At 45.9% G+C, this 27,959-nt stretch overlaps 1 protein-coding gene across 1 annotated transcript; it reads left to right on the forward strand.

Moving 5' to 3' along the window:
- On the forward strand, nt 1-27,917 carry LOC129387605 (immunoglobulin superfamily DCC subclass member 4-like). The gene is made up of 3 exons (XM_055076784.1): nt 1-580; nt 21,105-21,401; nt 26,834-27,917. The coding sequence occupies exons 1-3, from the start codon at nt 517-519 to the stop codon at nt 27,313-27,315; spliced, it is 843 nt and encodes a 280-aa protein (XP_054932759.1). The 5' UTR covers nt 1-516; the 3' UTR covers nt 27,316-27,917.
- The last annotated feature ends 42 nt before the right edge of the window (nt 27,918-27,959 follow it).

Raw genomic sequence — 27,959 nt, forward strand, 5'->3', positions numbered from 1 at the left:
GTCGAGGTCGCGTGCGTCCATCGCCTGGTCGACGCCTTCTGTCGGTAGCCACCGTGCGATGCATATACACGCAATCGCCTCCCGGATTGCAACCGGCCTGCCCGGGCCGCGCCGGCAGGAGGGCGGGCGGGCGTTATTTTTCTCGTCCCCTAAATTTAGAACCCGGGTTGCTCCGCTCGCCGGTCTTCCACGAGGCCGCGGACCGACTACACGGCGCAGGAAACGGCTCTCTCGCCTCTGCGCGCGCAAGAACACCGTAGCCGCGGCGGAAACCGCGACTGTCCTAGCCGGGACCACTGCCTGAGAACACCTTGAAGCGCCGGCTAGACTGCGTGCGTTATTCTGTGGAGATCTTCACCGCTGACCTGAAGGATTTCGAGGAAGTGTGACTGCGCAGTAGCGGTCCTGAGGAAGGTTAAGCCTTTTCGACTACGGGAACAGAGGCTCTATAGCCTTGCAAAGGAGCGCGCAACCGGCCGTGATCTGGAGGATACGTTCCTGGAGTAAACGGTTGCCATGGGCCCAGATATCCTCTGGCGAGGACTCTTCCTCGTCATCTTGATGGTCATCGGGGCTCAGGGTAAGTTCTAAGCTCACGCATAAATTCCTGTGGTGCTTATCACGACCAGGAACCGTAGTAAAGGGTTCGGAAGACCTCGTGTTTGTAATGCCTAACAAGCAATGGAGAGCAAGCTGCTCGTGACCTCATTCATTCGACTATGTTGTAGGCGTGCTTGATAAATAGCGCGATGTTATATCGCATACAAGGAGCGGAAGCAAGGACATTTACTTTTATGGTCTCCATGGTGCCAAAATTAACTGCAATTGTCTGGTTGGTTTTAAGGCTCTCGTATGTTTAGCCTTATCAAGTTGTCAGAAAACCAGGCAAAAGCAGTCATTATTATAGAGGTGCACGCAAGACTTGCAGTTCAGTACACACCCAGAGTTACACACCCATTAAAATGTTCACAAAATTACGTCATCGCGGTAGCGCTGGAAGTATTAAGCTGCACGTACGATTAGGTGGCCAAGGACGTGACTGGAAGGGAAATTCAAACACCGAAGACAAAATACACCCATATTTCTGCGTCGGTGTTAGGTTTAGGAGGCGGTAAGCATACTTGATGCATGAACTCAGAAGTACTAGTACTGCGCAGGCATGTTCCTATTCTCCTGCTTATCTGAATGTAAAACAAAGAAGCAGTCTAGTACAGGAACTAGTTCTTTACGAGCTGCCGGAGAAAAGCAGCGCCAAAGAGAGCCCCTCCTTCTTTGTCACTGTTCCAAAACGCTCTGAGGCAATATTGCTGACTGCGTGCTTGCATGTGGAAAGCAAAGTCGGAAGCTCGAATTCGTTAGGCTAGCGCGCTAGAGGCGAAGTTCGCATGCTTCGTGTGCTATAGGCACCTTCTGCTGCAGTCTTTACTCACTTAATTAACAGCAGCGCCAAAAACAGCCAACGAGTGGTGGAACGAAATGGGAGGAACGCGGTAAATGTTCGCCGTGACATCTGTGCTCGCTTGTCACCGGGGCGAGTGTGTCCGATATCTGAAAATGCCCAAGTGTACACGAAAGCGTCGTAGAGCCCTCTAACCGGTGCAAGGTGTCTATACACGTCTGTTGTTCCGTGGTTCTTAGTACACGAACGGACAACTTTCTGTGGCATTGAAGGGAAAGCTACGGAGGCGAAGCGTACGCAAGTCATTAACAGCGCTCCTGAAAAAAAAAAAATCACCTATGCTCATCCTCGTCAGTTTAAGCTGGGGAAGTGGAGACATAAATATGTTATTTACAACAACCAAATCACACAAAGTAAACCACGGAGGGGTAAATTTGACTTATATTTTTCAACTTTTCTCTCCTACGTTTGGACAAATGCGAAACCGTCTCACGTGAAAGCTACGTTGGTACCACCTCCCCCACCCCCCTCAGCATATGTTCCAAGAAACCAAAAGTACTGTCAAGTGCTGCCCGAATACTTAGCGTGACGACGCACGTGCCCACGCTCCATCACTGTAGCTTTCCCTTCATTGTCGCAGAAGGTTGACCGCGAGTATAGTAAAACTGGCACAGGGAAACGATAAAAAAAAAACTGTTTCTTTCTCATTTCCTACTTATGTCATTGTTAAACGCAGCATTGATTATTTCCTTTCTCGATTTGCGTCCCGTAAACACACTATGAATGCGTATATGTCTTGCGATCGATTCCGCTTAGCATAGGAGTTAACATAATTGTTTCGTGGGGGGTCGAGGCAGGCTTATCTCTCTCCTTAAAGGTACACCCCGACCTTTCTGCTATAGCATGTTTTCTTTTTTTCTGTTATCGTACTATTCTGGATTCTACGTTTGCATTTGAGCGCACAAGCTGTAAGTGGTCTATGTTACAATGCGCGAGCAGCATACTGTCGTCACGTGCCCCTTATCTGTACTTGATGGCTTTCTTTCCCGCGTTAAACATTGCGAACGGGAAATTTCTTCCCGCTTTCTAGAATTTCTTCCAGGTCTTCGGTGCTCCTACGCAAAATTGCCTCACGTTGTGTACGCACTTAATTACAGCAAAATACGCTTTGACATCTGAACGCCACGGTATATAAACAAAAATGTTGTATGGTGTTCCATAATGGCTTTACCGCAATACATTTGTGTAATGCGGTGAGTCATACAGAATGTATTGCAGTTAAGAGAAGGGAGAAATTGCTCAAATACTTAGTGTCAACAAGGTTTCATCATTTAGTATTCTTTAGCGGCGCCTCCAGGACACCAGAGGGGTAACGGGGACAATATTTAGCTAGAACTTAGACTTGGGATCCCTGAATATCCTGCGCCGCCCGCTTTACTATACTCTCAGGTGCTCTCCTGAGGCTGCCGTTTGGTGGTATTGTTTTCATTTTCACATGCTAAATGATTTCACCGAGCAATATTAAAGCACATCCGCCATTATGGAACGCATATAACACCCTTGCCGGCATAAGTTCGTTAGGTGACGGCGAGTTGTACAGAGGCACAAAAACGACCAGCCGTGCGTTTTGTCCACTTCATGAAAGACAGGATTGCACGGCAGCAACAAATGTTTCTAAAGTTGAAGCGAACTCAAGAAACTAGTTTATAAGCAGTGTCCAGAACCTTACGACTCTGCGGTAGCTGACGAAGCGTTCTTTCCCGCACAGGTTCATGACTTCACCGCTGTTCTGTAGCGGTTGCCCCAACGCCTGCTCTTCGAAAACGCGAAAACAATGGCAAACGTGAAGTCGTGCTTTCTACGTATGATGCCAGGCGTCGCTAGTTCCCTTCCGTGTCGCTCCCGCGTTTGTTTGTACCTGGATTCACGGACGGGTACAGGTGCGGTGCTATTACAGATTCAGTCAGCGTTCGCTCACGTCACGAAGGTATGCGACGGTGCTGCCGTCAGCTTCGCTGTCGGTAAATGAGACGGCCGTTCCTACGGGCATTCCAATAAGCGCTTGTTGGCGTAACTAGCGCAAATATTATAGACTCCATCGACGTGAGTTTTTGCTTTAAAAGATGATCAGAACCCGGGAGGGGGGCACTGTCTTTCTCAAACATTTTCTGCTGAAGGTTATGGTTAAATGCGCTGCATATCGAAAGAGAAGAAATAAAATGCATTCCGTTTTACCTGCACCTTTGCGGTGTTTCATTATTTGAGCTTTTCACATTGCAGCGCTTCCTTTGCTTTGAAGGAAGCCGCCTAAGTCCGACGTCGGGACGAAATGTCATCTGGCTGGGGATTATCATTACAAAGAAAAAGCACAGACACCTGCTAAGTGAAAAGCTAGATCCACGAAAGAGCAAAATTAGAAGGCCTTAAAAACTAAGAACAAACAAGAAAATAAACGTATGAATACAGGAGTCTTTGCGGACAAGGTCCAAACATATTGGACAAGGTCGCCACGTGTTATTCATTACTCTCTCTCTCTCTCTCTCTCTCTCTCTCTCTCTCTCGTCTTTCGGCCTTGTAGATTTTTACGAGGTTAGCGTATTTGTCATTTGCTTGCGCCACGCTGATTGCTGGCAACGAAGCCGCCGAACGTGACGTCACGAAAGTGCACTTGTACCACCGTCGCTGTGAGTGCATAGGCAGAGGGTAAGGCCATCTACGTATAGCATGACGTGCGTTATAAATCCCACTGGCACGTGCTTTGTCATATGTCAAAAGAACAAAATGGAGAGCTGGCTCTTAGAAGAAGCAGCGGGTGGCAAAGAAGACGCTGAGTGTTAGTGAATTCGTCAGCTCAGTGTTTTTCTGTAGCTGTCGTCCCTATCTTACGAGTAACAAAAAGACACAAGCGGTTGTGGCCTGAGCTGGTGTTTGCAGTGCCACAATCGCTACTGTGCGGTGATATAGTATGCGGCGACAGTTACCGGTTGCGGTTGTTCACCGGCTCCCTTTCTTTCTCTCTTTCTACTTTCCTATCTCTTTACCTCATCCTCCCCTCTATCCATAGCGTAGCAAACCGGATTTTCCCTTCTCAATGTTTCCCAAAGGGTGCGGCATTAACCATCTAATATGCTGTACAATACACATCCTGTAATGCTGGGATGTTGTGCCAGCTTGTGTGATTCTTAACTCATTCCCCCATGGCTATGGAAAGGCCGCGCCGACATCAACTGCCAGAATCTCAACTCACACCCAATGAATAACCTCAGAACAAATTATGCATTCAATCATCCATCTGGCATGCGCACAAAGATAATATAATATGTAGGTCTGGGCAAATTGGTGGTTAACGGAGCTTTGCCAGCACAATTCTAACCCTAACTAACGAGGACAAAACAGTCGTCGTGACAAGGACAACCGATAATGGGGCCAAAAGTAGATCTCGCGGCCAGAAACAGTCGACGACAGAACTATAGACGTCATGAAAAGGACAACCGCTTCTCGTTCTCACAACGTCTGCTGTTGTCACCGTGAGTTAACTTCAGATGACACGCTGGTATCTCTCCGAGATAAAATACATGGCGCACCCGTTGGATCATACGCTTATATGGTTATGTAGGAGCATGCTGAATTCACTCCTAATAGGCCCACTCTATGCCTTCCTGCAGAAAAGCCCAATGCTCTAACAATTAGACCTCAGCCACGCGCCCTTAATTGGGAGCCAAGAAAGTCTTCACTTTATATACACCTAACGGCAATTTCAGGGAACCCCTTACATTTATCGCAAGCACTATATCGACATTTGTGGATATCCAAACGACGGCCCCTATCCGATGACAGACAAATAACACTTTCTTTTTCTTCGTTTTTATAGTTGAGCTTGCACGACAGCGCGACTTTGCATGAGGACCTGCCCTTCCTCTTCCTAGAAAACATGGAGGCCCATCCATTCATTCAGTGAGACAAGTGTGACAGCTGCAGGCAAGTCGCGAGTTCCCGTTAGTGAAGTTCACCGTGAACGCACGCTTTCAGCCGCTTCGACGTTTCGTGCCGGCGAGTCTCGGAAAAGAACCTTTGGTGGCTTGCCAGATGACGCACGAACTACGAGCTTGCTACATTTAGCACTAGAACTTGACGTACATACTGTGCCCACTGTGCGTGATGTAGCGTTATAGTGCATGGTCCGAAGAACGTCCCCTTAGGATCGCTGGCGCATTGGTGGAGCAAGTGAATTTAGGACGAACACACGATCAATGACCGAGGCGCACTGGTAACCCACAGAACTAGCTGTTGATCAAGGGTCAATGAGGCAAGGCTCATCCTGTGCGGTTACCTGTGTTTTTCAATAACAAAAGTGCATTCCGCGCTCACTTGACTAAAGTATACTCTGCCTGTTCGCCGGCGTTCGGTATGCTGAAACAGAGCTAAGCCCTTGCAAAATCGTGCGTGATATTTAATGGTACCTCAAATGAAAATATATTCAATGCAAAAACGGGTCAATGGAACCAAAATAGAATTTCTATAACAATTTTTTTAGGAGAAGATTGAACGCAAGGATAAGGAGACGTTGAAAAATGCAATGTCTTAAAATTAACTGTTTATTCCGCAGTATCATATACCTATGCACAACTCACTATGCAATATAGAGAATAAGCAGAATTCATCTTTCCCAATTTTCATATTTTGTTAATTTTCATTTTTTTGTAGAAAACTTCCTGAACCCTGTGACCTTTAGGATAATGAGCATTCTACCCTAAAGCAGTGTGACACGTAAAATAAGGCTTTATTGTAATCCTCTGTGAACTTAATTTTCGGTGCTTTTGGCGAATACTTCTCACATGACGGTTCACCAGATTTCGGTGAATGTTCACATCAGAGTTTGGTCATTTTCACAAACATATGTTGACACAAAGATATATGACTGCTCGTTGCTTGTTTTCTTTAGTTTATTATAATCGCTGACGTTTCTACGCAATATACATAAAAGCCGGCTTTGGTGACGTCTTTGCTATACTACACACGATACGTATATACCGATCATGGCAGTATATATACAATCAATACTACTCATGATGTTCTATATTGATCACATCATATTTTCGTATACGTTTATCAAGTTATGTATATACGTGCTGTTAGACACTACCGAGTTGTGAGGAGCTAACCCTTCAGTTAAATGTTTGTAAATGCTTTGCAATCGCATTACAAGCGTAAATATACAATAACTGACAAGCGTGCTCCGTGCCCTCGCGTTATAGTCCTGACCTCAAAATAACATTTCATTTCGTTCAGTGTTCACACTGATCGCAATCGTTTTATGACTACGAAGCGCAAGCCTCCTTCCCGTGCTCAAATGTCAACCGCGCTTCCTTAGGATGAAGGTTCAAAGTTGCATTATTAAGGACCAACAGGTATCCTCTTCTTCGTGAACACCGTATTCCCATGTCTATGATTGTGCTGTTTGCGCTGCCTTTTGAAGAAAATCTTCGGCAGACATGTGTGTGTGCGTGCGCGTCTGTGTGTGTGTGTGTGTGTGTGTGTGTGTGTGTGTGTGTGTGTGTGTGTGTGTGTGTGTGTGTGCGTGTGCGTGTGCGTGTGCGTGTGTGTGTGTGTGTGTGTGTGTGTGTGTGTGTGTGTGTGTGTGTGTGTGTGGTGTGTGTGTGTGTGTGTGTGTGTGTGTGTGTGTGTGTGTGTGTGTGTGTGTGTGTGTGTGTGTGTGTGTGTGTGTGTGTGTGTGTTTTCGAGATACCCCTAACCCCCCTTCGTTTTCGTAAAACTCCCCTCTTGCACACTGGATCAGGCCTTGGGACTCAACAGGGCACTTTTTTTAGTTTATTAATTAATTACTCTATGACTTATGATGCCTAAGGCGACGTCTCATGTCTTGCATTGATTCTGCGACGCCGCTCGCAAACATTCATGAAGAATATGAATTGAGTGTGGTGGCCGGTATTCAACTTTTCCTATCTTATATATATATATATATATATATATATATATACAGTTATGCCGGAGGAACTCACGCTGGCCCCGGTAGTACAATGAAGAAGAAGAGTACGACGTACGTTCAATAAGCACAGTATATTTGACTGACGTTTCGGCTGGTGGACCAGGCCTTTGTCAAACGAAACGTCAGTCAAGTATACTGTGCTTATTGGACGTACGTCGTACTCTTCTTCTTATATATATATATATATATATATATATATATATATATATATATATATATATATATATATATATATATATATATATATATATATACATATTTATATATCGCATGAATTACGGGCGTTAGGAGGATAAAAACTCACTGCACGATATTACAATTGATCATTCCCAGCACAACGAACTGGAATTATACATAATCATAGTGATAATAAATATATGCACATGTACAACCCCCTACCCCCCTCCTTAATCATTCTACGTAGTGTCTCCCAAACTTGTCCACCTACCTTAAATCATTCTACGCAGAGTCTCACAAACTTATCCACCTACCCTTAGCTAACGTCAGCCTTGGCTGCGCAGCCTTCAAACTAGACTGCTGCCGTGTTTTTTTTTCTTTTTTCAGTATATTGCTTGAACGCGTGAGCGCGCGTGCGCGTCGAAACCGAACGCTTCCAGCGAGCGCGCTCGAAGCACGCCTTCGACGAAAGACTGCGCAATGTGCGTGACCGAGCGCGCGCTGTTGTGGTTGGCCGAATCCCAGCGGAGGCGGCGGCGGCGGCGCAAGAGGAAGCCGAGGTCGAGTACCGGGGCCCGACCACCGTGTCCGAGGGCTCAGAGCTGCGCGTCGAGTGCCTGCTGCCCGCGCACCGGTTTGCCAGCTGGCGCAAGGACCGCGCCGGGGCGCCGCCCCTGGTGCCGGACCCGTGGAACCGGTTCGACATCGAGCACGGTCCGCGGGACCCGCGCACGGGGCGCATCAGCTCCATCCTGACCGTGCTCGGGGCACAGGGAAACCACACCGGCTTCTACTACTGCACCAGCTTCAGCCCGCTGTACCACAGCGTCATGGTCCTGCCGCGAGGCACGCACGCAGCATCACCTGCATGCTCTGGAACATTTGCAATCGGACGTCGAACTCGCGACGCTTTTCGTTCGTGTATAATAGCTGTTTTATCATCGGCAAGCCGTCTTCGCTAATGTTATGGCTAACATCGCGACACGATTGGCTAGCACATGTTTTATTGTGATTATTAGAGAGATTTAGAAATAGGCTTATAGGAGACCTAAAGTTAGGCGGATGCTTTCCTCCGGGCGTCCAGAACAACAACGTAAAAGGGCATACGATATATATAGTGTGTTTTTTTTGTGTTTATATGCTAACTCGCTTGGGGTATGCGATTTCTAAAGCTCACTAGTATTAAATGTATATGTAAGTCTATTAATATATGTCTATTATTAAATGTCCGTGTCTTTTCGAGGCACCGGCAATACTCCTCCGCTCTGAAATGTGATTTAAGAAGATGGGGTGAATAAGAAGCAGAAGAAGCATTCCGCGAATAATAGTGACATACTAAAAGGCTTCGCTTCGATTAATTTTTTTATCAACTGGGATACTTTCTAAGAAACCAATAACGGTTTTATTTTGTAAGTTCGTGCTGCTTTCAGGCGGATGACATGTTTTCCCCCTTTCACAAAAGTATTTATAAAATACTTGAGTTCATGCCGAACAGTTCACAAACGCTCAACTTAACGAAACAAAACATGGACCAAGTTCAGTTCAGCCAAGTAAAAAAAAAAAAAGAAAACGGGAGAAGTGTTTCTCGCACATGTTCTTACGAACAATTCTTACGCTAAAATTGTCCGTAAGAGGAGTCTTCAGCCAACAGTGATGTTCACGATTAGTGAAACTGCAGGCCATTGGCAAACAGCACTTACGAACGAAAAGCTTTGTGAATACGGCCCGTATGCACATCGCTTCTGCGCTCTCGTTGTACCTTGGTTTTTATCTCATTACTTTTCTCATATTTCCTGTTCCTTTCCCCGTTAGAACACCACCAACCAATAGATGGCAGATATCATCTGGTTAACCTCCCTGCCATCGCCTTCCCTTATCTCTTTATATTTGCATTCATCGTGCTCTGGTGCTTGCAACGTTGTGACCCTAAAAGACGATAGAGCGAAACTCGAACGAAACGAAATAAAACCGAACTTGTTCTCGCGCTCCCGCTTGCATCAGAGGGTTTTCGCTTGATGCGTGTCCGGATGCAGCAGGGTGCAACTGGTGCAACAAAGCCATTAGCGACACCTGGTAAAGCTGTTTCAAACTAAAATGAGCAGAACTCTAACGACGCTGTGCGCATGTACGTTGCATGTCAGCATGCGTTGAGGTTTAAGCTGTGATGTGCTCCCAATAGAATTATTTTCGTATGTGTCCCATCGGGAGCTGCCACGCAACACACTGACATTTTGCAACGTATCTCGGTTGATGACAGAATCACAGGCCGAAAATACGCTGCGAAGCGGTGTTCTCTAACAGTTCTTCGATTCTATTTTAAATTTAACTCGAAAGAATTCAATTACAAGAATGCAATAGGTGTAAGTACGTCTAGTTAGAACTTTCTACTGGCTTTGCTCAGGCTTGGGATGATCTGTTTATGACTCTCCGAATCTTTCGCAACCATATTTACATATAGATGTGCCAAATTGTGCTCTTGAGAAGGCCACGTGAAGAAGTTTATTCATTTGTGCTCTCCTTTTGCGTTTCATTTTCTTTTCGTGGCAGCGTTCTTTCCCGTAAGATTTAATGTCGTGTGGCAATGCTTTTAAGCACGGTAGGTACAACAACCCGTTAATGTAACGCGACAGATGAGAGTCCTTGTTGGTGAGCTCGAAGGTAAAAATTCAATACTGTCCGCGCCTCTTAAAAAATGCGAAAGTTTACTATAGCAGAACGTTCCAGAGAGAACCCTAGCTGACCAAATTAGTCTCTCACTTAAATTATAATTGCAATTACTTGCGGGTCACTTCATTGGTGCTTTCAGGTCTTCTTAGTGTTTGGGCTTATTGACTGTGACGAATCGTAACAGTCAGCGACCGGTGCACCGTACTTCAACCGACACGAATGCATCTCGAAATAAAATTATACCGTTACGTATACACATGCATGTGATTCTGGGCCCGGGTTCACAACATGTACTTACTTCTTACGCTAAAGTTGTTCGTAAGAGCAGCTGTCAACCAGTCATGATGTTGGACATACGATCACTGAAAGCGGCTGGCCAGTGGCACTTAACTACTTAAGAATGAAAAGCTCTGCCGATTCTGCCCCTGGTTCAGGTTTAGCAAGGTCAGGAATCGGGTTATATAAGGCTCCATTGTTCTTTAACTTGAGCAATTGCTCAGGCTGCGGTAAATGCGTACGACAGCTTGCGGTCATGAGTGTGCGAAGGCAGATTGACTCTTTCATAACAAATAACAACAGAAATGTTAAAGCGCTAGCTTTCTTTAGCTACTTCGGCCACATTGGATGGTTGGACGATTTCGGACGCAATAAACAGCGGCACGTACCCTGTAATCCAAGCTGTCTACTATAGCTTGGGCCACCAGTTACGTGTCGACTGTTGTCTTGCCGAGCACACGGCATAGGCCACCATGGGCGATATGCCCAAAGAGACAACTTGCTACTGGCTGCTGCCTGGCTTAGTAGACAATTCGGGTCACTGGGCGTCTGCCGCTGGGCATGTGCCCGAACAGACAGCTTCGGCACTGGGTATGGGATATTGATATATATATACATATTCTTGGCCAATCCCCCCAGAATGGGTGTAACAAGGTGACACAAGGAGTATGCATATGTATACATATGTAAATGTCCTTAAATATATTAAAGCGATAGCGCCCCACCTGCAACAGACAACTCCGGGAGGAGCGCGGCCTCTTGACGCATAGCCATTGCAACGAAGTTACAGCCAAGGTGGGGCATAGTCGGGGTTGCCACAGAGTTTCAACTAGGGCGCAGTTTATTACACGATACGCTGCGTCGTGGTATCATTCGGCAGTGTGGTTGGCAACGAGAATGCCACTTCGCGTTTCTGCTGATGTGCCTATAAGGTTTCGTTGTTCACGGATGGCATAGGGATATGCAGCGGGGTATACACCAGAAAGCTGTCGCTGACTTTGAAAATAATCTTCAACGGTTTCTGCCACAATTTTTACAAGAACAGCACCCAAAAGCAGGGTTTGGTGGTTGCAGCATGCAAACAAGCAGCTTGCCTGGATGTTTTAACTTCCACAATGAAAAGAAGCTAACTAGTTCAATAAACAAAAAACAGTAGCGTAAATTACCCTTCTAAAATCGAGGTAGTCAGGTGTGAACAGAAACAAAACACAAAACAACGTAGCAGTTTATTGGCGATTCAACGAAACGTCTGGCATTGCTTGACCTTACGTAACATGATGAAACTTTGCTTTTTCCACTGGCATGTTGTCTAGCGACTCCTCGAATTCTCCACACACACAAACACACGCGCGCGCACCACATACATATAACACAAGCAAGGACGCATGCACGCACTTGCATATAAAACAAATTTGCTTGTTTATGTTCTGTTCCAATTCTCAGTAACAGGGCCTGCTATGGAACGCGTATTTCCTGATTTCACCTCCTTGTAATCGAACGAGTTCAAATACACGGGAAGCACGATAGCCATGAGAAGCATTTAAAAAGAAAAATGCTCATTGTGTACTAGTGTGTATAGATGAAGGAAGATGAATGAACCACAACGGCGTGTGCACACATAAACCATGATGCCAAGGTCGCACGACAGTGAAATCAATTATGCATGCATATTCTGAAGATCTGTTTGTACGCAAGGCCCATCATTAAAGATTCGCCAGAAGCTGTACAAGCAAATTCTACACAAGTCGCATCCCCACCCCCGACGTAATGCTATAATTTTCTTTATAGTTATAAGAGTGAGTAAGAAGTTATGATCGCGTGATTAATTCCGAAGCAGAGAATCAGAATCAGTTTTATTATTAGGCTCATAGTATAAAACGTACAATTATTTATAGAGAAGGAAATCCGAGAGCAGAAGGCTGTAGGGGGACCTTCTTTCAAAGCGTGTAAAGTTGGGCATGTTGATGATTCATGGCTGTAGGTACAGCGGGAGGCAGTCAAGACGGAGAGGACTAGACGCATAAACCGTTTACTTTCAGAAAATTTTATTAGAAAAATTACGCGAAGCCCTGAGCAGATTGTGCTATTCGTAGTTAGAAGATTGCGCAAGAAGTTTTGAGGGTGTACAGCTAAAAATCAAAAAGCTGCAGGGAACATGAAAAAAGCGGCCTCACACATAATTTGAAGAAAGTTGCGCAACGATCAGATGTAATCGTAGTCTTTTCTGCACTCACAGTACTGACCAGTATATGCCAATTGATTAGATCACCTAATGCATCGATCCCGAGAAATGAATGCCGAAAGAAACGAAAAAAGATTATGGAGTTTTACGTGCCAGAACCACGATCTGATTATGAAGCACGCCGTAGTGGGAGACTCCGGAAATTTGGACCACCTGAGGTTCTTTAACATGCGCCTAAATTTAAGTACACAGGTGTTTCCGCCCCCATCGAAATGAGGCTGCCGTGGCCGGGATTTGATCCCGCGACCTCGTGCTTAGCAGCCCAACACCATAGCCACTAAGCAACCACAGCGGGGATATGTAGGACAGACGGACTGCTGAGTCAACTATAGATTAAGGGAGCATGATTGCAATCTCAAACGATCACTTGAAGGATGGATATATACTATATATCATGCAAATTCGGTCACGTGTTTAACAAGTGCACTGTTTTAAGCAAGCACAGGGATCGAGTAACCCCTTAAATTATTGAAGAGGAAAAGCTTGCATAGTTTGGCGTTAAGCATAAGCACGCAGTCGAAAGCTTTATCGACAAAAGAGCTAAATTTTCTTCATATAATTTATCGGCAAATATGGTACGCTATATATGACAAGCTGCGCACTGTTCTTTTTTTTTTTTTAAGTAAGACTTGAAAGTCAGCGCCGCGTGTGTCTATGCTTCTGGCTGTCTAGTCTGCCTTGCGCTGTGCCTGTGGTCCTTTCAAAGGTTACAAACAGAAGCAAATGACAACTAATGTTAAATTTTAAATAATTGCTGTTCTTTTAAGTGCCAAAACCACGATATGATTTTGAGCCATGCCCTAGTGGGGAACTGCGGATTAATTTTCACCGTCTGGGGTTCTTTAACGTGTACAAGGTCGACGTTTTTGCATTTCGCCCCCATCGAAATGCGGCCGCCGCGGCTGGGGTTCCCGCGCCCTCAGACTTAGCAGCGCAACGCGAAAGCCACGCCACAGCGGGTGGCAATTAATGCATTTACACGGTACATCCTAAGCAGTCTTTCTGTACGTTTCAATTCCGGTACAGAGCAAGTAAACGTGACGTTTGTTATCCCTGGTCGTTGTATCGTTAGCCACGCTGCACGGAAGGCTTTGCGTCTTCGGAGAGGAGCGCCGATGCGAGGAGCAGTGAGGAGACGAAGTCCACTGCAAATAAGTGACGATCGAAACGAAGCAGAGCGTGTTGAAGTTGTCAATGTGTGACAAATGTAAAGAGGAGAAAAACAAAGCTAAACGACGAATGATGATGCTCACAGAGCTCCTCTCGTCCTGGTGCAATGCCACAAGCCATTTGAAGCCAAAAGAACGATCCATACCTGCAGCTCTCGCCGAGCAAACTTGACCTCCAGAGTTCCCTCTGGCAACTTTTGTTAGAAACGCTAATGCATCAAGAGATAAGCATTCCTGTGATTGGGAGAGGGGCGTGTGTCGTATTTGTAAACTCAGCCGGCTCACGAGTTCTGCAGGCATTCGGGCCTCTTAGAGTGAGAAAAATAAAAAATAAAATACCAAGATTTTGTGCTTCCTTTGGTAGTTCTCGTCATCGGCACATCTTTAGGTCAGTGGTGAGAGTGCCCTTGCAGCGATGCAGACGATGATGTTCGGCACCTTCTTCTATTGTGACCACGACAGGATACTGCTAAAGGAAGACTGGTGAATGGTCTAATGTTGCTATATCGTCGATGCCCACTGAACTACTGAAGAAAAGAAATCATACTTGAGCCATGAGCAACACCCGTGTTAATTGTTGCTTTGAATTTCTTCCTTGAAGATATCCATATCTTAGGGTTGTACTAAACCATCGTGTTCGAGCCCACTGCTATATATCACTTAATCATACAGATTATGCGCGACGCACGCACGTTTAAGTTTGTTATCATTCAGCTATGTAGTTATGAATAGTAATACAGTTATGTGCGGCTACGTGTAGAGTGTTTCCCTTACCTGCCAAGCTGGAAGCTTCAGGATTCGTGAAATCGCTGAACACGACTCTGAGGAAGATGAGGGGGTACTTACAAAGAGTTATTTCTTTTTTCTTTAAACTTGATCTGAGCACACACATATTGAAAGATACATGCGCACTTCATTAACAATATTTTGCCTTTAGACGCAGCACCGAAGCAGCAGAAAACTTGTAACTGCAGAGACTTACAAGCAACGTATTGCTTTTACATCGCAGTGACTAGACCTGCAAATTTGCCGTTGGCAATTTCACCTGCTTCGGGAACTTGCTCTAAATAGGTACCCATCTGGCATCCTTTCGCCATCAAAATGCTTCCAATGGAAAGTTCGGAGAGCGAAGAGCCAATCTTATTTCGCGAACAGAATTTATTTTTACTAAAAATTTATGCAACATTTATAAAGTTGTAAAACGAGCCTAAATTTGTAAACTTTACGAACAATTCAGGACGACTGGCAGGTATAGTGTCGACCCAATTATCTGTGCACATGTGTGCGCGTTCTGTGGTTCTTTTCAGAACGCTCTTTTCGTACGTTTGCGGAACTGTACAGGTGTGAGCGTGTTCTTGTGATCTCTTCTCTGCCTTGCTTTTAACGCATGTGTCGTAGCAAACGTTACATGTATGTTCGTGCTCTATACTTTCACTGTTTTTTGATGCTTTCTGTTTTCGTTCTTGTCTCCTCTGTGATTACGAGTAGGCCTCTTAAATTCGTACCATAATAAATTTTTATTTATCGTAGGTGAAAATCGCCATACTCTCTTCTGTTTCAAAAGGATAGACTGTTGAGCAAGTTGTTACGGTAACATAGTCTTGGTTTATAGCGCGAAGGGACACAGACAAAGACTAAAAGCAGAGAAGATGAGCGCTAAGACACAAATGTCAAACCATGCGCGATATAATTGAGACCTTTCACATTAAAAGATTAGAGGAGAGTTGCGTTAGCAAAACATCAATATCACTGTTAGACAGTGAATTCCAATATCTTATCAGCACGTGCGTCCATCTCAAGTAGTGCCTTTTCCTGTTTTGCTTTTATGGCTTCCCTACTTTATGATATGTTTATCTGTTGACTGATATTCTTTAAACAATTTCTTTGTTACGGTTTTTTTTTTTGCAATCGTTTATATATGTTGACCTTTTCAATAAAGATTTAGTCGAGAGTTAGCGCTCGTCTTGTCTGCTTCTAGTCTTCGTCTGTGTCCCTTCGCGCTATAAACCGAAAGTATGTTTCTTCTGTTCGCTTGCTTTCTCTTTGTCGCACGTAATTTCTTTTCATTGAAACTTTCGGCTGTACTAGATACGTGTTTACGGTATGGTATACTTGCAGCGAGATTCTAGAGTGAAAAAAATACTCTGGTTGGTTTATTATTAATAAAACGCAAATGATGATTTGCGGCAGCGAAATGACAAAAGTCGGTCTGGCCAATGCCTCCACAAAAAGAAGGAAAAATAACTTAGAGCAGCGAAAGAAAATGCACAAGATGCTTGAATTATATTTCTCGAAAAAGATGAAAAATGAAAACGCAACAAGGTCTACGCACGGACACCATGACATAGAGTGTTACGATGCCCGTGTACTCTGAAAACAGCTTTTCACGAAGTCTATATATAGTTATCCACATAGTCCATATATAGTTATCCATATAGTTACAATTCCACATGTTTTAATTTAACGAGACCTCAAATCTATTTGTTTTATTCATATTTACGAGGGAATTTGTCTCTGTAGACAAGGACGAGCGGGCTAAATGAAGGCACTAAAGGGGCAATTTACAAACGACAACCACACTGGCCATCCCCTTCAGCGAAAAGAAAGAAAGAAAGAAAGTAGCATCTGGCAACATTACATATCACAGACCAAAAAAAAACAGGAAAAGGCAGCGGTGACCGGCGTGTTTCTATGTCAGACATAACAAAAGGAGCAACAGCACAGTGACTGTGCTGATTGCAGCGCTGAATAGGCAAACAGAACTAAAGAAGCGAGCAGATAAAGAGCACGAGGACAGGCGAAAGTGCTGTCGCCTGTCCTTGAAGCTTTTTGCGTGTTTCTATACACTTGTGCAGGCTCTGTATTCACTACCAAAGTACGTTGAAACGAGACCGTTCTTCCAGTCAAGTGACCTAGTTGAACGACTCTGACACTCCCGCGAGCTTCTATGTGCGCGCGTGTGTGTAGGAATTTTTTTCTCTTTCTCTTTCTCTCTCTCTACCTTTGCATTTACTTCTTTATCTTTTTGTCTGCCCTCAACCATCCCCAAGTGCAGGGTAGCAAACCGGACGTTTATCTTCCGGCTAACCTCCCTGCCTTTCACGTATCATTTATCTCCCTCTCTCTCCTTCCACCTAGACCGCATCCACGCCCTGTTGAAAAGCTCGTTGACTGCCCCCATAAAGCGACAAAAGAAATACAAATCGTAACAGTGAAAGCAGACGATCGCTCCGCACCCGTGTCCGTCGAGACAATGCAGACACCACACGTTCATGCTGAGCGAGCTACAATGTGAGTCCCCCAAATCGATCTCATCTCTGCACATGTTCGCACGCGTTCCTGTGCAGGTGCATTGAATGACGTGATAACGGCGTCGCGAGAGGCCTGTAAAAATCCCCAATACGTCTTGGCACCTCTCGCCGTGCGCACGTGCGAGGAATGCTGGCGAAATTTGTTAACGTGTACGTCGCTTCGACGTGGTCTCGTCTGGAGCCTGCCGGTACCAACTGGATAAACGCAGACGCTCCTAATGACGCGACGCTGCCGGTTCCACGAGGGCGTAGGTGGAAGAAAATTTCTAGGCGCAGGCTGTTGCCCTTTATCTTTCTCTGTCGAGCTGCATTTTTTTTTTTGGGGGGGGGGGGGGGGGGGCGTAGCACAAATGGCTCTACATCAGTAAGACACGCGCACAGTGCGCTGAAAAGCAAGGAATGCGGCCGTCAAACACAGCTGCATCACTGCAAACGCAGTTTCTTCTGCTGTTTGCAGCAGTCAATAGTCGTCTTTATTTTGTTATTATTATTCTTTTCTTATGTATTTGTTCTTTTCTGTCTAGCGACAGGCATTTCGGCAATGATTTCGACGAACTGTGCCGAGTGCCGAGTTTCGTTCACCCCAAAAAATCAGCAAATATATTTGGTAGCTTTTTCGAAGACCGCGAAGTTCACGCGGTCTTCAAATGCCGTCGATCGTCAGTCACACTTTGAGAACCGAAATGGAAATAAGTGCGTCCCGCACTTTGCAGCATAGTGGTGTCGACGCACGGGAAGCCTTCTTCTGCTGTTCGTTCAGGGCTGAACCGCACACTTTTCAATGTGCGCCTATAATGAGCCTCCGATGATGGCTTAATTAGCGTTCTGATGAAGACAGGGGCGCTAGTGGAAACAAGCAAGCAGGAGAGGTTGCAAGTCGGCGTTTTGTCCCGTTCACTTGTTTATGTGTCGTTTCAAGACTTTGTTGGCGCTTTACAGCTGGCCTTATTCGCGCTCAGTGGGCGATCCTCAGTGCGGTGAGAACCAAGTGGCGCAGTAAAGCTTTGTCGTAACCCCGGTCAAGCGCCGGTCCGCAGGACTCCTCTTGCAGGGTCACCGAATCTAAATGTAGTGTAGGAGCAAGAAATTAACTTCATGAAACCGGCAAACCGGTGTCCGACTATCGACCAGAAAGAGGCCGTATAGTCTGGCTCTTCAGAAAGTAACGACGGGAGGGCTCTCAAATACGGGGAACCACGCGGACATTGGCCTGACAGGTGTGAATGCCTGCCCAGTGAGAACGAGGAAAAACTGGTTCTTCGAATAAGGGAACACTAAGAACACTAAGAAAAAAATATTTCAATTCGAATCGCTTCGAAACGCGCCTCGCTCTTATCGGGGTTTTAACGTCAGCATTTATTATATGTCTCTGTGGAGAGAAAGCCAAGAGACACGGAGACAGCAGTGCTGTATGTGTACGCTGAGCACGTACTTCGCTGGCTTTATTTTCAGTTAAACTACGTCGCGTACTCGTAGCGCGTTCGGTAGTATGCGAAACTCATTTCATTACTTCCCCTATAGTACTATCGTGCTATGGCTGAACCTTTAGTTCTTCTTCAAGATTTTTGCGCAGAAGGTACGGCTACTACACCGATAAATGTTTCGACGTTTTTCTTTTAGCCAAATATTTTTTTTTCTTTTAGCCAAATAGCTTTTTTTTAGCCAAATAGTTTCTTAAGGAAAATCACTGGTTTATGTTCATAAAATAAAACGGCCCTGAATCGCGTAGGCCAGGCGTAATATTAAGTACTAAACGCGCCCTTGTATGAATGTCTATAAGATCATGATCGTATACTGCCAAACCTGATTTGTTATTTTTCTTTTTGTTTCCTCATATAAATATGGCCATTTCCTCTATCTAAAGTTCAGCATGGGGCTCATAGAAAGGATAACTTCCCTGTTTTTCATCTCCTGTCTTTCTCTGTCTCCCTCCCCCCTCTCTCTCTCTCTCTCTCTCGCTTTAAAAGTTTTCGTTTAGATTTGGGAAGAGAGAAAGGAAAATTTAATGATACGAAAGGAATAAATGCCAGCCTCAGGCACATTTCTTTAGCCAACTACTCTGCTTGTGGGGGAAGGAAAAGAAAGAAAGAGAAACAAGATGGATGACGATGACGACAGAGGGATGAGGCAAAGCACATAGCGGGCAAGACTACTCATAGCCTAGAATCCAGGCCCGTACTTCTTTAAAAACGATGTAAAGCCTGGACAGCCTGAAAACTCTCGCGCCAAGGACCCTGTATAACGCCCTATGACAACGGTTAGCTGTCGAAACGGGCAAGAGCATCGGTCGACCTTTGTCGATCTTCCACGTACTCAGAGCAGTCACATAGCATATGCTTTATAGATTCGTGTGAACGGCACGGCTCACGGTGTGGAGACGCAGTGCGTTGCCATAAGTGCACGTAACGACGGGTAAACGCCAGCCCCAGCATAATAAGCCTGTGCAGAAGATTGGCACAGCTGCGCTGAATTTTTGGTCATAATACAAAAGTTATTTTGGAGCTCAGTCTCTGGAGGCGTCTGTGGCGATTTTCTGGCTGGTTCCAGTGCTTTTCGGTCATTTTTTTTTTTATCACAATTGAGAGAATGCGGTTGGCGTCAGCTCTTGGAAATGGAATTGTAAGCAGTGGCTCTGAGGTCTGCGAGGGCCTTCTTCGCTTCGGCATTGGCCAATTCATTGTCACGCATCCCGCAGTGACCGGGAACCTATCGAAATGTGATACGGCGGTCACTCTCTTCCGCTAGAGCGTGTAGCTGGGCAGTGTGAATAGCCAACGCGCGGGGTGATTTCTTTCATTACACCTGTAAGTAGCTGCAGAGCCAATTTCGCGTCACTGAATGCTGTCCACACTTGAGGAAGTGGCCGGGAAATGTAGAGAAACGCTTCTCTGGTTGCCAATAGGTCCGTGAATGTCGATGTTGTTTTGTGATGCAGATGAAACGGTCCAATGGTTCGATGGGTCGACGCGACGAAAGCCGCAGCTGATGCGGACGATGACGCTGAGATGTCTGCATACACTTTTACCGGTTTATTTGGTGCGCGGTAAAAAGCCCCAGGTGGTCAAAGTTAATCCGGCGTCGCCCCGCCTACAGCGCGCAGCATAATCATATATTTGTTTTGGTTTTTAAAACCCCATAGATTATATTATTGTTTTACGCTTTCTCCTAGGAGCTATATTCCTTAGCCTTATAATCAAGTGTGGGTTGTCTGAGGCCTACAATAGGATTATTTTATCGGGGTCACACAAATTGGCTTCCTTCGTCAAACAAGCGTTTTTGAAAGGGCTATTTCTCTGTGACGCTTAAGAGGATAACAAATTCCGACATGAGTGGCACGGGCATGGTAAACACACTATAGGAAAAATTAATTCGAGCCAGTTATATCTAGATACGTAACTATATGAGCAAGCTATCGTCTTTCTTTTTGTTTTTGTTTTTTCGAAAAGCGAAAGCTACATGTTCAGTGGAACGAAGGCGGGGACGTGCGTGTTAGAATCATGGCATCTTATGGACTTGTGTCAGGTCGAGGTGGAGCGGAAATTTTGATATGTCTATGTGAACTGCCTTCCGCGTTACGCCGCTTTCTCATCGTTGCTCCTCGTAAAATCAGAGCTTAACTCATTAATTTCCTTCTATATTTTGTTTATATTGTGATTAAGTATAACTTTGTTTCTGTGTTTGTTTTGTCCCGTTTTTTGTTATAGATGCATGTTTGTTGCTTTAATTCTAATGCTCCATTGTCTCTCAGTGATTACGCACACATTCCGCAGCGCTGACATATCTTACGTATGGTCAGAGCAATGATTGCTGCACGTTCTTGAAACGAACCGTCATGTTGCTTGACCTGTCCGTCCAGGCTACGTCCACGACAGCACGGGACGCGTGGGTGCCGGGGCCTGCTATCGGCTGGAGGAAGGCAAGCGCCTGGTGCTCGACTGCGACGGCCTGTCCAAGCGCTCGGACCGGTTCCCGTTCGCCTGGATGAAGAACAACCGGCGCTTCCTGCCTTCGAGCAACGGGGAGGTGCGGCTCGAGCAGACGCGCCTCATCATCGAGAAGGCGCGCCGAGAGGACGCCGGCGTGTACATGTGCTCGGACATGATGTCCACCGGATACGGGCAGTCCACCACGGGCCGCGTGCTGCACGTGGCCAGTACGTGCCGCACGTTTAGATAGATAGATAGATAGATAGATAGATAGATAGATAGATAGATAGATAGATAGATAGATAGATAGATAGATAGATTGATTGATTGATTGATTGATTGATTGATTGATTGATTGATTGATTGATTGATTGATTGATTGATTGATTGATTGATTGATTGATTGATTGATTGATTGAACCGTCAAGGGTCGCTATGATTATAGAGGCACGCAGGCAGGCCTAAGTTAACCCCAACAGGTGTCGTTGGTGTGCCGGAAAAAGTGATGAAAGAGTACGTGAACTACTGTGAGGAAGGGGAAAGTTTGGAGGGTGTGGGATGCACGTTTACGTGTCGCGCCTCGCTGAACAGTACAACCAATATGTGCAGTGCAGTCAATATTGCCCTCGCTTTACGCTGCAGCATTTGACAGTAGTGGCACAACTGCTCACATCAAGAGCTCTTGTGCTTTTTTACATGATCATAGCGGTGGATTTTACGAAGTCTTTTGCTTTCAAATCGGAAGGGCCGGCAACGCCTCATGTGATGACATACGGTAGCTAGGGTACTCCAACATGTTATGTGTCATTGGCCTTGCTACAATTTACAAAGACGATCGCTCGCAATCACGATAGCGCGCTTTGATCAAAGACCGCTATCAGAGGAAATTATTTTGAAATGCCGACCTCACAAGCCATCGCAGCTCGGGGCGATGAGGGCACTGTTGGAGTTTTTAAAGTCGACAGACCTACATAAGCGGCCGTAGCCTGAATTGGTGTTCGTGGCGCCACAAGTGCTACTGTGGCTATAGTATGCGGCGATAGTGACTGGCTGTGGTTGAATGTCTGTGCTACCTTTCTATCCTTGTCTGTCTATTTTCCTGTCACTTTACCTCCCACTTCTCTTGTGCAGGTTTGCAAACCGGACTTTCCCTTCTGGGTGGCTTCCATGACCTTCCTCTTTCCTTTCTCTCTCTCTCTCTCAAGCGGTAGACCGCAACGTGCCTTGTTAGATCATACAAGTGATGCGCACTTCACTGACCACTGGCAAAGAGCTATAAAGACAAAAAGGCAACAGTCATGTCTGGGCACTGTCGCGCAATGACGACAGGACGGATGACGTTCACTAATTAATTACCAGCATTCCTCCGATATACCGTTACACATTTCAAGTAAAGAAAGACAGAGAGAAATGCAAAGAGGTTAACAAGCTTACAAGGTTCGCGCCTGGCTGGTTGCCGTTCACTGGGAGAAAAATAAAAAGGGGAGGGTGACTAGTGTAAGAAGGTCAATGGGAAAATATGGGAATGGGTGCGTGCACAGCGCAACAACGCTTACTATATAAGGCAGTCAACTGCGGCTTCAAAAGGTTTCCTAACGTTCTGGTGGCTCTTTCAATATGCATCACGGGGCTAAGATGACAAGATCATCTCTTCCGCAAGCGGCTTACTGTCCATGCTGCTTAGACTACAGCAAAAGGGGCAACTCTCTGACCTCCGTTGGTAGATGTTATCGCAACCGCAAGGGTTACGCGCTGCCATTGTCAGTCATCCGAATCAGGAGTGAATAATTGTTCGCGAATGCGACCGCCAAAATGCACTCAGTTGCCTTGCGATGGGAGAGTGCGACGAAAGTAGCAAAGGGGCTCGGCGAGCGAAAGAGATAGCGGGTATGGTTCCGTGCGTTCCATTGTTGTAACGTGACGCGACCGACGAACAGTCGAGTGAAGTTGCCTGTCGGGACGCTTCTTGACAGTGAGAGTGACAGACGCTGACCTTGTTGACGAGCAAATGCTGCTAGGTCGGCATACCCTTTAGTAAAGGCGCTGCTTCAGCATATCTCTAATGCTGCCTATAGTCCGCGTTTTCGATTTTGATGGTGCCGCTGTACGTGGCATCCAGTGAAGTATGGTATGTCGTGTCCATTCTAGACAGGTTGGAGGCAAACTTGTCAAACTTCAGCCAAACCGAAATTCAGCTGGAGACGTATACGCACATTCACGTAGACACGCTGAAAATTAGTAAATACACACCACGCACCCATATTTCTGACTTGCTGCTTAGTGAGGCGAGAAAAGACATTGGTAAAATTATGCACGTAATGAATCGTGTACGACCCCTGTGCAGTAAAAACGCATGCGTGCCTGTGTGTTATCGGACGCGCCTCCACTCACCTATAGAGAAACAGTTTCTGTCGCTGCGATTGCGCTATTTCCTGTTCACGACCCTGAATTGTCTTGCACCAGATAAAATCACCTTGCGTCCGAGAGGCTTGCAGTTAGCGGGGTTTTTTTTTTTTCTTCTTTTTAATAATGTATTGCGGATGTTGGCACCTTGTTGCCACAGCTGCCTATCTTCAGATCATCTGATTCCATGTCATATCTAAAATATCGAGAATGAAAGCATGAGTGACTCGGAAATACCACGAGGCTGGCACTGAGACGCCTATAATCTCCGGTTACGCACAAATTAACGTTCCTCAACTCTTTCCTGAGTCATCAATCCCGAGATCGAAATCATATAAGTGATTTGGCGCTGCAAAGAGCTCCGCGAGAAAACGAATACACGCCGGAAAGGACGCCAAGCGTTCGTGCACGTTTACTCGTAATTATTAGCAACGAAAAAAAAATTACTATACACACGCGCGAGGCTTACATTTGTGGCATCTCTTTTTGCTTCAGTTGTACAGTGTGTGTAAAAAGTGCACGGAGCGCGGTACCTGAGAAAACTTTGAATATTTCTTCTGCCTGGGCCCGCAATTTCAAATTTGCTGCCTTTATTGGCGTACGCAACCAACATATATAGTGCTATACTGTTTCACTGGCTGCAAGCTAAAACAAGGATAAGATTAGGCTTCTTCGGGGAACCCGCGTCACACAAACTTCTGACTCCTACTGCACATATTCGGTAATTAGCAAGTCTGTATAATAGGGACAAAAAAGAAAGAATTGAGTTATGCTGATCCACCGTGAACGAGGAGACGGGAAACAGAGAGGCTCGATTTTTGTTAATCACGAGCATATAAAGCCAACAGTTCGGCAATGAAGCCAGTGAAAGCATAGGGGCAATTTGCTGTGATTGAACTTGAAATGTAGAAAATAATGAAGGGGGAGACGGGGAAATGAAAGTGGACGAAAAGGTAACTTGTCGCAAGTGGGGACAGAGCCCACAACCTTCGCATTATATGGTCGCTGATGCATCATGTCATTTATACAGCTTTGCGACTTTGCACACGAGATGCCCAATATAAAACTCGCGTGTTGTCGTCAAGCGCGCTCCTTCATTTAGGAAGGGCGAATGAGCGATACCTTTATACTGTTCGTTGGTCAGGTTAAACAAGGAAAGCCAAGAATCAAGTGAATCGTGCCTGATAAAGACACAAAATTTAATGATACGCACGCACAAAACAGAGAGAGAGAAAGAGACGGGGGGAGGGATTTAGAAGGAAGAACATTGCAGAGAACGCCCGTATAGAATGTTGTGCGAATCTGTCACCTACATACCGTCTCGTTATTCTGACCTTTCTGACCTCGCCTAAACTACAAGAGGCCAAAGAAAACGCTAAGGGTTAAGGAAAGAACTCGCATTATTGATCAGGCTTTTTTTTTTTTCTACTTTATTTTTCGCATGATTTACCCCGCGGCATATTATTTAAATAAATGCGTCCACTCGTTCATTGTGAGAAAGCTTCATAACTGCTCTGTGCAACTTATCGTATAATTAACTGTTCGTATACTCTGTGGGCTGTTCTGTTCATATTCCGGCACATTTTAGTTCTCTTGTGATTTTCTTCACAATCACGACGAAAGTCTCGATCTCCGTGCACTTTGCCTTTCTTTCGTTTTTGCAAGCGAATATTGTAAGTTTCTGCGATTTTGTTTTCATAATCTCGTGCCTGCGAGAGGCACCGGCTACGCCTTCTCTGACGCATGTGATCTATGGGAAAGAAATAATGAAAATAAAGTCGAAGCACGGCAACCAGCTATCGCTGTGATACAGTGCTATCCCCCATTCCACGTTTGCCATGAAGTCGTGGGGTGATTCGCGTTCGTGTTGCTCCTCTAAAGAGAGGCGATAAAGAACGAACAAATATGACTGGCAAGGCGGATTTCGCCTTAACAGTCGCATATTAATTAACAGAACGCATGAAAATACAGTACGAAACTATCACCAACAAGCAACAAGGAGGAGGAGGAGGAAAGAGAAAAGTAGAAGGCAGGGAGGTTAACCAGAATAACGTCCGGTTGGCTACCCTACACCGGGGGAATGGGAAAGGGGAACAAGCAACAAAAATTACACTAATATGTGCTACACACACTGATAGCGATCCCACTCCTTTTTATCTCCTTACTATAGTTTTACCGCTGGTTGCAATATTGCGGGAGACAGCTTTGGCAATTGCTGCCGCGTCTGTCACCTTTCTAGAAACACTGTATCAAATTGACAGCACCGTCTTGACGTCAATAGACATTTCGCATTCCCTGCGCTTTTGTTGACTTCGGCAACCTGCGTTCCGTCCGCAGCCCTTTCATTCTCCTGGTAATAACAGGTGGGGTTTTACTCCACAAAGCTGTACAATGACTTATGAGAGACGTCTTATAGCGAAGAGCCACACAGTCGCTTCCACGATAGAGACCAATGGGTATTCAACCCGTTGTCACGGGCAGACGCTGCGGCATAGCATCGTCGTTTACTCGATCGGCAGATAACGTTTGAAATTAGGCTATTAAGAGTGTTTGCTAATACTCAGTTAAGCTCGCTCGGCGCTTTGTTGGGACGCCAACTGCTGCTCGAAGTCTCGCACAGTGAGGCCACGTTATTCCGTCCTTTGTGGCTGAACGTCGATTTCACTAATCCTCGCTCATCCCTGTTTGTAATGACTTAGAGTACCACGTTGCATGCAACGCTTGCGGTTCCAACGAAACCGCAGAACGTGTTCTCGGCGAGTGTTCTTAAGACAAACGCAGAAGCTCTCTCCGCGCTACACTACGCATGCTGGACAACCGATCGTTCACGGAGCTAAAGGCGATAAAATTAAGGCCTCAGGTGTCGAATGTGTGCACAAAGCCAAAGGCTGTGCACAGCCACATGGAACGCCGCCAAAGTTAGTGAAAAAAAATAGCTGTATTGTGTGCGAACACATACAAATCTGTGGGGGTGAAGGCGCGTCTGCGTGCGTGCGTGCGTGCGTGCGTGCGTGCGTGCGTTCTCCTTCTTGTTTTTTTTTTTTTTGTCTCCTTCCCTTTCTCCCTCCTCCTGTGCAGGGTAGAAAACCGGATGCAATGCCGGTTAACTTCCTCTTCCTCTCTAAGGAATAATTTCGGCCGCCTGGGCTTCTTCAGCGGTCTCGTAATTGCAGTCAAAGACGTCTGAGAAAGCGAAGTCGCGCGCGCGATGCAACCCTTCTTCGGCCAACACATCTGAGCCCGTGTTCGTGCGCAGCCCCCGTGGACCTGGTGCCGTTCAGCCCCCGGCTGGTGGTGCGCGACGGGAGCACGCTGCGGCTGCGCTGCAACGCGTCGGCCGTGCCCCGCCCCGAGGTGTCGTGGTGGAAGGACGGCGAGCCGCTGCCGGGCGGCGGCCGCGTGCGCCTGCTGCACGGCCCGCCGCCGGACAGCCTGCCGCTGGCGCAGCTCGAGGTCAGCTTCATGGGGGCCGAGGACGAAGCGGTGTACGCCTGCAAGGCGTCGCACCCGGCCTGCGAGCTGAGCGCAACCACCGCCACCAGAGTGTTCGTCAGGAGTGAGTGCTCTCTCTATGCGTGCCCACGTGATCACGCCGTTCCTTCCACTCTCAGGTCTCCCTATATACGGGAGTCTCGAAGCGATTCTAGGAGTCTCGCCGACCGGTGTTGTCTCCCATTGCTCGTCCTCTGCTTTCGTTATTGGAAACTCGTTATTTTTCATACGCGGCGTTACCCATGAATCGCTCGAGGTGCTCGGCCAATCAAAAGCAGCGCCTCCTTTGCCATCATCAGTAACTGCGCTCTGTTCTAATGTCGACGTATTCGCTGGCGGAACAGCGTCATTATGACGCCGGTATACACATAAGGCAGAAATGCAAGACGTGAACATTTTATTTATTTATTTATTTATTTATTTATTTGTTTATTTTTTTATTTATTTATTTATTTATTTATTTATTTATTTATTTATTTATTTATTTATTTACTTACTTATTCGTTTGTATGTTCTTCTGTTAACTTTCAGTGGTCACTCACGTTGGTTTTGGCGCTGATAGCGTCTTTCTTTTCTTGAAAGGAGAAATAAAGTACCCAAAAGCATGTCGATTCGAACCTCTCCTTAAAACGGATGCACGGATTCCTGGAGACACAATGTCAGAAGTACATTATAGGACATCGAGCTCAGCGCTTTCCATATACAAGTTAGCGAGCGCATATTCCTTGGCGGGCAAATCTATACTCTCGCGGATACCGAAATGTTGACATGGCTGCCTCGTTGAGGACGCAGTCCAGGAGGCCGACTCGGAGATGTTTTTTGAAGCAGTTATAATTAGTTTGCGAACTAACTGCCCCCCCCCCCCCATCTTTGTTATCGCGTATGTTATC

Source organism: Dermacentor andersoni, chromosome 2 (genome assembly GCF_023375885.2).
Source record: "Dermacentor andersoni chromosome 2, qqDerAnde1_hic_scaffold, whole genome shotgun sequence".
Lineage (NCBI taxonomy): Eukaryota > Metazoa > Arthropoda > Arachnida > Ixodida > Ixodidae > Dermacentor > Dermacentor andersoni.

Coding starts and splice junctions, on each gene's coding strand:
- LOC129387605 (XM_055076784.1), top strand. CDS start 517: ATGGGCCCAGATATCCTCTGGCGAGGACTCTTCCTCGTCATCTTGATG. Junction 581..21,104: donor GATGGTCATCGGGGCTCAGG/GTAAGTTCTAAG, acceptor CTGTCCGTCCAG/GCTACGTCCACGACAGCACG. Junction 21,402..26,833: donor CCGCGTGCTGCACGTGGCCA/GTACGTGCCGCA, acceptor GTTCGTGCGCAG/CCCCCGTGGACCTGGTGCCG.